We start from the raw sequence: 11,706 nt of genomic DNA, 5'->3' as shown, positions 1-11,706 counted from the left end.
ACAAGCAATACACAACAGTAAACGAATTGATTCCAATCTTGCAACAGGAGCAAAAGTTTCATCAAAATCAATACCTTCTACCTGTGTGTACCCTTGTGCCACCAAACGAGCCTTGTTTCTCACAATTGTACCGAACTCATCACTTTTATTTTTAAACAACCACTTTGTTCCAATGACATTTATACCTTTTGGTCTTCGGACCAAAATCCATACCTTGTTGCGAACAAATTGGTTGAGTTCCTCTTGCATTGCATTGAGCCATTCCTCAAAGGTCATGGCTTCCTTCACATTTTTCGGTTCATATTGAGAAACAAAGCAAAGAAAGCTCATTAAGTTAATATACCTTCTGCGAGTTACCATGCTTTCTTCAGGATTTCCAAGGATGAGATCTTTTGGATGATTCAGTTTGACTCTGGTGCTTGGTTCTTTCTGAATAGAGTCAGTGATGATGTTTGGATGAGTCAAGATAGACGGTTACGGTTCTCCGGTTTCGGTTGCGAAGAGATTCGTCATTTGCAGCATCAACAATGGGTTCTGCTGCATCAGGATCTGCTGTTGCAACTTCTGGAGCAGTATCCATGAGGCTATCTATCTTGGCTTCTGTGGAAAACTCTGAAAAATCTCTAAAATCATCAACAACCACATTAGCTTACTCCAAAACAGTTTGAGTTCTCATGTTATAAACATGATAAGCTCTACTGTTTAAGGAATATCCAATAAACACACCAACATCACTTTTAGCATCAAATTTACCAATATGCTCACGATCTCTATAGACATAACACACACATCCAAAAACATGAAAATGACTTACATTGGGGCGCTTACCTTTCCAGATTTCATAAGATGTTTTTGAGGTACCTGGACGAATAAACACTCTGTTTATTATGTAGCAAGCTGTGTTAATAGCTTCAGCCCATAAGCGCTTTGTCAACTTCTTGCTATTTAACATTACTCTTGCCATTTCCTGCAATGTTCGATTCTTCCTCTCAACAACTCCATTTTGTTGAGGAGTTTTGGGAGCTGAAAATTCATGAGTTATACCTGTAGACTTGCAGAAATCATCATACATAGAATTTTCAAACTCCTTACCATGATCACTTCGAATTCGAACAATTTTCCCAATATTACAACCTTTCTCAACTCTTAATCTCAGACAAAGAGTTTTAAAGGCATCAAAAGTGTCAGATTTTTCTCTTAAGAAATCTACCCAAGTAAAACGAGAGAAATCATCAACACACACAAAGATATATCGTTTACCATTCAAACTTTCAACTTGGATTGGACCCATAAGATCCATGTGAAGCAATTCCAATACCTTTGAGGTATTGATATCAGACACAGGCTTGTGAGTGATTTTTAATTGCTTCCCAAGTTGACACGGTTCACACTTACCTTCACTTTCCTTACCAAGCTTGGGAAGACCTCGAACAATACCTGCATTTGACAATTTTTTCAGGTTTTTAAAATTAATATGCCCAAGCTTGGCATGCCACGGATATCCGTGGTGTTGTTGATAGCCGAATGACAAGTAAACACGGGGGTTAGAGTGTAACGCTTATCATTGGATCGAAATCCTTGCAAGATACATTCATTGTCATCATTCAGAACATAACAATGATCACTATCAAATGAAACAGTAAACCCTTGATCACAGATTTGACTGATGCTAAGTAAATTAGCCCTCAGTCCTTCAACTAACATCACATTTTTCAGTCTAGGTAACCCTTCAAAATTTAGAGTTCCCATACCAACAAATTTTCCAGATAGGCCATTACCAAAAGTGACTTCTCCACAGAACATAGGTCGAATGTTAGTCAAAAAATCCTTGTCGCCTGTCATATGTCTAGAGCAACCACTGTCAAAATACCACATTTGAGATGCAGCAGTTTTATCAGAAAAACCAGCTAGACACTTCTTTTTCACCCATATTTGATTCACACTTTTATGTTTCTTTTGAGATTTTTTCAAATTATCAAAATAATTAGTTTTAAACAGATTGTTCAACGTGAAACATTTAGGTCTTATATGTCCTTTTCTACCACAAAAATGACAAATGGGAACAAATCTTTTTACTTGAGATCTTACCCTTTTCGAAAATCCTGGAGATTTTGCAGCATCAGAAGTTGTTCTTGCTGCCACAGGCTGTGAAACTGTTACGGCAGAGCTTGTAGCCTCAAGGTGATTCGTTGGAACACTAGATTTTACAAACTTCGTGACTCCAGAACTTTCCATTCCATTAGAACCAAGACCTGCGAAACCTCTCTGACCTGCATTCTGAGCTTTTTCAAAAATAGAAGATCCAGGATTAAGCATTTGAACATTTTTCTTAAAGTTTTCAAGTTCCTTCTTTAATAGAGAGATTTTTTCATTTTTATCACAAAAACTTGTCTCATATCCTTTTATTTTCAAATTACACATTTCAATCTGATGAGACAATTTTTTATTCAATTTATTCAACTCTCTATTTTCAGAAGCAACCTGAATCCATTTTTCATACATGACTTTGTATGATTCAGCAAGAGATTCTTCACAGATTTCAGACTCATCTGAATCTGATTCTTCTTGTTTGGTGGTATTATTCAGACATACCAGTCTATCTTTCACCTGTGAATCACACAACACATTAGTCATAACAGAGGTTAGGGCAACATTTTCAGCAATATCTTCATCACTTTCGGTTTCATCATCACTCCAAGTGACATTGAAACTTTTCTTATTCTTTTTCAAAATGTTTGCACACTCAGCTTGAATATGCCCAAAACCTTCACATTCCCTGCACTGAATTCCCTTTTTGTTAGAGACAGATGGTTTAATGAAAGTATTACCTTTTGAACCTTTCGAAATATTCTTTTTATTTCCCATCTTTTTCATATATTTCTGAAAATTCTTAGTTAATAAAGCAATCTCATCATCGCATTCACTATCAGAATTTTCATTATCAGCAACTTTCAAAGCAATACTTTTACCTTTATCAGCAATGGACTTGGGTTTGTCCTTTTGTTTAATCTGTTGATTTAATTCAAAAGTACGTAAGGAACCCATCAATTCTTCCACTTTCATAGTGTTAAAATCTTTAGCTTCCTCCATTGCCAGAAGTTTAGTATCAAACCTTTCTGGAAGAACTCTAACAATTTTTCTCACAAGAACAGAATCATCAAGCTTTTCTCCAAGAGCAAAATATTCATTAGCAATGTCAGATAATTTTTCATAGAATTCAGTTAAAGTTTCATTATCAGACATTCTAAGCTCATCAAATTTAGTTTGAAGCATGATGAATCTAGATCTTTTCACATCGAAGTTCCTTCAAACCGAGTTTGAAGAATCTCCCAAGCTTCCTTAGCGAAACACAAGATGATATAAGTTTAATGTAACCCTCACCTACACCATTAAAGATAGCATGCAAAGCTTTGCTATTGTAGGCGGATAGTTTATCATCTTCAATAGACCATTCCGATCGATTTTATAATAGTATTACCTGAAGAATCTGTCTCAACTGGAGGAGACCAACCTGATAGAACCATTCTCCACGCCTTCTCATCTTGAGATTTGATGAAGGCCCTCATTCTAACTTTCCAATAAGGATAGTTAGAGTCATTAAGTAACGGTGGTCTAGAAATAGAACTTCCTTCTGCAAAAAATGACATTCTAACAAAAACGTTATAGGACCACACTAAGAGTTTAGTGTCCCGCTCTGATACCAATTGAAAAACCGTGTTTTTGCAAATGTCAGTTGTATATACGAAAATATAAAAGCGTAAGTGTTTGCGAAAGAAAGTAATTCTCGCTACAAAGAAAACCGAACAGTGCGTAATATAAAATATTTGCGTAAAAATAAATAACTTGACACAAGAGATTTGTACGTGGTATCGGTGTTCTCCCGAACACTCCTAGTCCACGGGGCCACGCCCGAGAGAATGAAATCAATTAATAAAGTATCAAAATTACAAAGACAATTGACTTAAACAAGTTTAGACTCCCCTAAAGTATTGCGCAATCCTTTGTAATCCACTTTATGAATCGACTTCTTGAAACACCTTCAAGCCCGAACTCCCTTCGTCTTTGAAGTGTGAGTGCTTACTTCCTCCCGAAGTAAGGCTTTAACAAGTCTTCTCCCGAAGACCAAGTGCTTACTTCCTCCCGAAGTAAGGCTTTATCAAGTCTTCTCCCGAAGACCAAACTCTTGTTCAGTCAAGTAGTTCTTCACAACCTCTAGGATAGAGTAAGAACAGAAATAGAACAACTAGAACCTAGGTGAACAACTAGGCTCTCACAAAACAAAGAAACACTCTCTTCTCTCAAAAGATAAATGTAAAAAATGAATAATGGAAGAGGTAATTCGAATGGTTGCTCTCTAGGCTCTATTTATAGATCATAGAAACCAAAGAGGCAACCACAAGTTCGAATTAGCAAATTTGTACAAAAACTTTCCAAAGAAACATGATCCGCTACATCGTATTCGGATGCCGACGAAGCAGATTCGCCTGCAAACGGAAACTTACTAAAATCGGGTCCGATCTTCTATCAATGCTTGATTCCTGCCAAAAACAGATTAGATATTCTGATTGTATCAAGATACAATCGAAATCAATAAGGAAAAGGCAATAAATAAAGTTTCCCTAAAAAAGACAACTTTCCAAAAGAGAATTCCTTCTCTTTTGAGAAGTTTTCAACAAAGGAAAGTTCAGCTGAAAGTGCAACTTTCCAAACAAGAAAAATAGCAACTAATAACCGAATAAAAGAGGTAAGATTTCGAAAATGAATGCATAGCAATCTTACCATAAAAAGGAAAAATTATTTTGTCACCTAACTTGCCAAAAAAGGACTTTACACTTAGAAAAAAAAAATCAGTAATAATATTCCTTTTTGAAAAAAATAAATAAATAAACGTAAATATAAATATAGTCGTTGGTACTTTTGTTTAAAGAAAGTGGAGTAGAGCCATCTTTGAGTTGAGTGTGCTCAATTGGTCGGCGGCTTGCCCAGAAGTTTAATCAACAACGTGAAGCACTTATTGTTCCTTGCTCTAATAATAATAATAAAATAATAAGTTACTCTATGATCGGTTAAAGCTCCATTGCCTCCTTTGCTAACTACAAAGGAGAAAAGAGACAGATAAGCATGAGAGGATTCCATAATTGCAAGCAGAGATAGTTTCATAATTGGTCTCAAAACCCATCATAAATTTTTCTCCTCAATTATTAATTTTTGTGCTTGAACATGATAGCCAATCAAAATTGTGATAGCTAAGGACCACTTTTAGAAAAATGATGTAGTCCATTTTCATTGTTCTTTCATTTCTAAAAGCCTTCTTATCCCCAAATACAGTTTAAAACTTTATAACTTTCATTTCTACTTCATAGCACGTGCCACCCTACCCTTTTATTAAACTATAATACAATAAACAATTTTTGTCCCAATTTATCATTACTTAAACGAGTGGCTCAAATTTGGATCTAATATAACAAATGGGTGTTTCAAATTATCATCAAGAGGTAAAAATTAGTAGTACATTCTGAAATTATCTTGGTACTTTGTAATTGGTATAGCACACCCACATTGTATACCTCATATAACAAAACATAATAAGAAAATTAAACATAACTCACTTTTGTGAGTTTGTTGAATGAAATAAATATCTAAACATAACCCACTTTTGGGAAAGGAGAAAAGATTAATTAATGAGCATTGTATTGTAGGGTACAAATTCAAGAACTTTCTTTTATTAAGCAGTATGAGTATGACTTTTGTCACTGACTCACTGGGTTATGGTTATCCAAACAGACCTTTAAAGGTTTATTAGCATGTGTCTTTCTTTGTCATGCTCAAGAAACTAACCCATTAGAAAGAATTACATAAGGGCAAGTACTCTAGCAACAATAACCAGAAAGGAATAGACATGACCCCAATACCAAGCAAACTTTATGAGGCCAATTCACTGATAGCCATGTGCAAAAAGTGTACTACACCAAAGAGAAAGAGAAAGAGAAAAGACACTTAAACCCCATCTTTCCTATCTAATCTAATACTTATGTGATCAAAAAGTGCATGTACAGCTCTAAAGCCTTGCAAATCTTGTTATTTAACACTAGTTTATAAGTGGCTTTTTCTCACATTGAAATATATTAATGATCTTCTCTTGCTCATTAAAGTTGTATTAGGACCCAAAGCTTAGTTTGTTGTTTAGTTCCAGTTGAGTGAGGAGGTCATTTCAGTATTCCAACTTTTTGCCATTAAATAATTTAGGGAATCTCAACTACTAAACCAGATGGTCTTTCACCATAGATAGACATTTAATAGTAGTAATAGTATTTGTAGACAAACTGTTTGAGAAAACTTGCCAACAATAGATGGGTATCACTAGGGGGCTGGTTAGGAACGTCTTCACAAAAAACCGGGCTTCTGGGACTCATGATGCCACTGTGAGTTTCTCAATCTCAATAGGATGATGTTCTTCTCTCTACTAGTAATAAAATTGTAATATGCACTTGTACATCTCATTTTAAATGAATTTCCTTTGAGTTAATCTGTGTGATCCTAACAGGGAATCAGAAACAATATGATGGAAAAGAGAAGATGGAACTCTGTCAGATCATATCTATGTGGGGATGAATTGTTGAATTCAGTCATTGCTGAGGATGATTATGGTTCTTTCAGGAGCTCTGGGGCTAGTACAATCACTTTCACCCAGCACAACTCAGTCATTGCAGAGAAGGATTCAGCTTCACATAATAGCTCTGAAGCTATAGTCTCACAGCTAACTTCAGTCCTTGAAGGGGACAATGATTCGTGTTCAGTTAAGAGCTCTGAAGCTACCGTTACACAACCACTAAGAGATAACTGTGTAGCTATATCAGCAGGAATCCAAAGAGAAGAAACGAAGCACGATGTACAAGCTCAAAGCCTTGACTCAGCCTCAGTCTCCAAAGTTATGAAAGAAGAACAAGCAGCAACAATGATACAGTCAGCATTTAGAGGCTTTATGGTTACTACACCCTGTCAATAACACTGATTTTAATTAGTACATATTGAAGAAACCCCATATTTCTATTGCATTAAATGTTTTAATAGAACTTTCTAAATTGTTATCACTTTTGGGTGCTTTAACTAGACTTTGGAATTCTGGCTATGTTGAAGTCATTAAGAGTACTTGAATTCATTTCAGGCTAGGTGTCCAAGGGAAGGAACAGAGTTAAGGGGTGGTGATAAGGAGCACAAAGTTGGAAATGAAAGCCCAGATTTGGAGTCTCTTGGTACCTCAATTGAAGCTCAAACAGGAAATTCAACAGAAACTTTCTCTGCTCAAGGAGATCGAAACGTTGTTCCTCAGATGCAACAGAAACTCAGAAACCAAGTGATAAAGGTAAACATTACAATTTCTGCTTGGTAAATCAAAAACTAGTTATCAAATTAGTTGACATTAAAAACTTTCAATAAGGTTTAATTGCTCAACTCTAATTCTCATGTCTAGCTCCACTTGGGTATCATAAGCTTTGTAATTCAAAGGACAACATAATAGGAAAGATGACAGTTCAAATGCCACCACCTCTTTTCCATCTCTTTTTTCTTTTTCTTTTTTTGGTGAGATTTCTTATTACATTACATAACATCAGCTTCATTTCACATTACCATAGCTGTACACTAGGACATAAGTTGCAGTAGGAATTCACATACCACTTCAGAACAGAACAGAAAGTTAAAAAGAAAAAAAAAAGTTTTATCTTTTAACAGAAAAGGAATATAGGAACTTGATATGGCACTAATGATTATCACATTATTCATAAAACTTGGGAAAATTAATTTTGACAGGAAGACTGGGATGATAGCACTGTCAGCAGCAACATTTCCAAAATGAGGATTCGAAACAGATTAGAGGCAACCACAAGGCGTGAGAGAGCGCTAGCTTATGCTTTTTCACAACAGGTACACTAAAGTTTCTCTTTTGAATCAATTACTAAGAGAGCAATTTCATCAACTTTCACATTATTTATTGTCTTTGCTGGATGTGACATGAAAGTGTAAACTTAATTCTCCTTGTGCATAGCTAAGAATCTGCTCTAAGAAGAAAGAGATGCAATCAAATGGCAAAGAACCCCACATGGGTTGGAGCTGGTTAGAGCGATGGATGGCAACCCGCCTACCGGAAAGCTCCTCAGTTGAAAGCCGTGTGAATAAACCAGTGGTGGATTCAATGCAAAGAAACCAGATGTTCAAAACCGACAATAGATTTTTCGATTTAGCAGGAGAAGAGAAAGAGAGCTGTGGTTCAAATGAAGTGTCTCTCTCCTTTGATACTCTCTCAGTAAAATCAGCAAATGACAGAGATGGTTTCAAGCCAGCTAGAAACAGAAAGACAACGAGAACTGTTTCAAGGCGCAAAACCGTGCCGAGCTATCAGTGCCAAAAAGATTATACCAAGGTAAGAATTTTCTACAGCATTTCAATTGCATACCTTACCATACTCGTTACAAAATTTAGGGGAAATTTCTGTGGTGTCAGAAAAGTTTACCAGTTTTCTTTCTTGAATGATAAAAATATTACTTCTACTAGACGAAATGAATGCTGTTTTCACATATTTACAGGTGAAAAAAGAAGGATCGCTTAATGGAGGTTTTAAAAGACAAAGGCACCAAGCACCATGTTAATACCCTCAACTTAGTAATTCCTGATCTTATAAAAATTTGTGAATAAGTTTTCTCTCTACTTGGAATACTTTAGCGTGAACTTTCTAATATAACTGTATTACCTAGTAAAACTTTATGAACTGTGACAATTATTGTATGTGAGTAAATCGTATAGAACATTATATGGGGTAGGAAGATCTAAGGATCTCTCATGCTTCTCTATTAACTATTAAATTGACCTGGGTTTGATAAGGTGGAAAATGTATGAAGTGTGTAAGGTAATTTTATTCTACTAGTAGCGTTCTAAATTTGTCAAATAAACATTTTGTAAATGAATCAAAAATCCCACTAAAATGATTTGCTGTCATTATAGACAGAAACAAAATATTGGGTCTTCATTGAAAGAAACACTTGCAATAATTTAGAAAATCATCAAAATGGGGAGAGCTGCAGCAAAACACAGCTTTATTGGATAACATAAACACAAACAATAGCCACTTTAAAATTTGGTTGGATAAAATTCTGAGGATAGAAAGCATAAAACCACACAAAAAAACAAAATGGAAGTGAAAGAACCAACCCAGAAAAGCATTAAAGAAAAAAGAAAAAGAATGAATGAATGAAGTACAAAGACTATAGATATCCATGTATTAGTTAAGGAAAGATGTTGTTAACATCGATCAAGGCCTGTGCAGAACCTGTAAAATTCAAACCTTCTTCATATGCAGAAAGCCAACATAGAAATAATGCCTTTTTTTATAACATAAAACTTCAAATCAAACAAAGTTGAAATTTCTTTATATCTTGTCGATATCTTCATCCTCGAACTCGATGTAATCATCACCAGCACCCTCGTCTTCATCCTCAAGGCCTCCAGCAATGCCCTCATTAAGACGGGTATTCTCAGGCAGCTCACCATAAGCCTTGAGAAGCCTGGCCTCATCGGGCATGTACTTGAGGATCACATCAGCTTTGTCATCCTGATAATCTCTGAGACCAACGAGTATAATGTCTCCTGCAGCAATCCAAACTTTCTTGTGCATTTTTCCTCGGATATGACACAGCCTCTTTGTCCCATCGATGCACATAGCCTCGCACCGACCATTACCCAGCATTCTAAGTACTTGGGCATATTCTTGCCCATCTTCCTTGAACACAAGCTCACGCTTTTCGTCATCAGCTTCGTTCTTTCCTCTCTTCCTGTTCTTTCCTCCTTTTCCCTTGTTCTTCGGCATCTTGGGTGATTATTCTACTTTCCCCAAAAATATAATTAAAATTGGAAAAAAAAACAAATCAAGAATCTCTCGAAAAGAAAACAATGAAATAGTTCAAGCAAATAATGAAACAATAAATAATCAAGTAGATTCAGACGAGGCTGCTTAAATATTGAGGGAAACATGAATTATCTCAGCAAATACATATTATTTTTCAGTTTTAATTTCAAGAAGTATGGAAAGAGAAACGATTTCGAAGAAATTACATCTTGAAAATTAATAAAATAAAAAGAAGGAGAAAGAGAAATCAAGCACGGAAAAGATGAAATCGAATTGGGTAGGATGAATCGGAAGGAGGAAAAGTAAATAAATGAGAAAGAAGAATAATAAACATACCTGTGTTAGCGTATGAAAAGGTTATAGGCGAGTGTGGAAGAAGAAAAAGAGGATTAGAAAAGAGAGAGTGCGGAAGGAAGGAAGGAAGAAGTTGCAATTCAAGTGTAGGTTTAGCTTTGTCTTGTTTTATATCAGAGTCACAAACTCACACACACCTCTCCTGAGGTAGGTTCCTTGTCGAATATGGACACGACCAACTTCTAATAGAATTAGAAGGGAATACCACTGCCTATATTTTAGGCAACTTTTCTTTTCATTAACCAAAAATTACACAAAACAAACATATACATATTTAATAAGGGGTGATTCTACAATGAATTGGAATGATACTCTTGATTTGTATTTAAAACAACTTCCAAAATTGTGAGAAATTCTGAATAATTTATAATATGAAAAATAATGTTTAAACAGTCTATTTTACACGCGTATAAAATAAAATAATCACGCGTGTTTTCGGCGTGTTAAATTTTTTTAAATTTCTTAAAACTTTACAGGATGCCTTAAATAACTATAACGTACATGACCATGAGAAAAAATTTGACTAAAAAATTATTTCAGATGCTAAAACAAATAATATATCCATTTTAAGAAGGTACATTGTAGAATTTCCCTTTAATAAGATTATAACTTTAATATACCTATTACTCATTCAAAAAAAAAAAATATAGGGATTTTTTTATTTTTACACTTCAAAATATTGTTTTTATTTTTGTATTTTTACGAAATTCTACATAGAAATTCATATTGCAACTAGCGCTGCAACCTAAATTGTAACAAAAAATCGTATAGAAACTCCTATTGCAACTAGCGCTGCAACCACTTTAGAAACTCGAACTGTAAATTTAAAAAAAAAAAAAAGAAGTTAAAAAATAGTATATGAGGTAATTCTCCAAAAATATATACCTACTATAATTAAATTTAATTTTAAAAAAAAAAAAGGAAAAAATGTTTATAAATAAAGAATTTAGTTATTAATTATATATTATTAATTCTTTTAAAAAATTTATTAGATTTAGTTAGAGATATTTTTTTAATTAGTACGACATTTAAATATCTTTTATATAAATTGATTTTTTTTTATTATTATTACTTATATAATATGTGTATACATTTATATCATAATTTATTCTTAAATTAAAATAATAAATAAGTATGTACATATTTATTTAAAAAAATTACATTTGAAATAAAGTATTATAATATCCCTCATTACAATTTTTCTTCCCCGTATAATTTAGAACAAATAATAGTAGTATCTTATTCATATGTACATCAATTTAATAATAATAATAGTGATAGTGGAAACACGTTATAGTGTAAATTAAAATTTATAACATACAAAGAGTACAATCTTACACAATATAATAAGTAGATATATAAACATAGGGACCCGATTTTGTCACGTGATAGTAAATAAAAGAATACAATCCGTGATTTTATAGTAGCCATAGGATTGTGTTGCTGCATGATCT

At 34.2% G+C, this 11,706-nt stretch overlaps 2 protein-coding genes across 2 annotated transcripts; one reads left to right on the top strand and one right to left on the bottom strand.

The window, feature by feature from the left end:
- Positions 1-5,663: 5,663 nt before the first annotated feature.
- LOC115698982 (protein IQ-DOMAIN 33) lies at positions 5,664-8,945 on the top strand. Its single transcript, XM_030626195.2, has 6 exons — positions 5,664-6,422; positions 6,545-6,985; positions 7,166-7,363; positions 7,810-7,923; positions 8,045-8,419; positions 8,583-8,945. Exons 1-6 carry the CDS (start codon positions 6,351-6,353, stop codon positions 8,643-8,645), a joined length of 1,263 nt encoding a protein of 420 aa, XP_030482055.2. The 5' UTR covers positions 5,664-6,350; the 3' UTR covers positions 8,646-8,945.
- Positions 8,946-9,244: 299 nt separating this feature from the next.
- Positions 9,245-9,859, bottom strand: LOC115698983 (eukaryotic translation initiation factor 1A). The gene has a single exon (XM_030626197.2). It carries the CDS (start codon positions 9,857-9,859, stop codon positions 9,422-9,424), a length of 438 nt encoding a protein of 145 aa, XP_030482057.1. The 3' UTR covers positions 9,245-9,421.
- Positions 9,860-11,706: the final 1,847 nt, after the last annotated feature.

Source organism: Cannabis sativa, chromosome 8 (genome assembly GCF_029168945.1).
Source record: "Cannabis sativa cultivar Pink pepper isolate KNU-18-1 chromosome 8, ASM2916894v1, whole genome shotgun sequence".
Classification (NCBI taxonomy): domain Eukaryota; kingdom Viridiplantae; phylum Streptophyta; class Magnoliopsida; order Rosales; family Cannabaceae; genus Cannabis; species Cannabis sativa.
This window is presented reverse-complemented; position numbering and strand designations above follow the sequence as displayed.

Excerpts from the sequence above, each read along its gene's own strand:
- LOC115698983 (XM_030626197.2), bottom strand. The coding sequence starts at position 9,859 with ATGCCGAAGAACAAGGGAAAAGGAGGAAAGAACAGGAAGAGAGGAAAG.
- LOC115698982 (XM_030626195.2), top strand. The coding sequence starts at position 6,351 with ATGGGTATCACTAGGGGGCTGGTTAGGAACGTCTTCACAAAAAACCGG. Across the intron at positions 6,423-6,544 it reads CTGGGACTCATGATGCCACT|GGAATCAGAAACAATATGAT; the intron begins GTGAGTTTCTCA and ends TGATCCTAACAG. Across the intron at positions 8,420-8,582 it reads GCCAAAAAGATTATACCAAG|GTGAAAAAAGAAGGATCGCT; the intron begins GTAAGAATTTTC and ends ACATATTTACAG.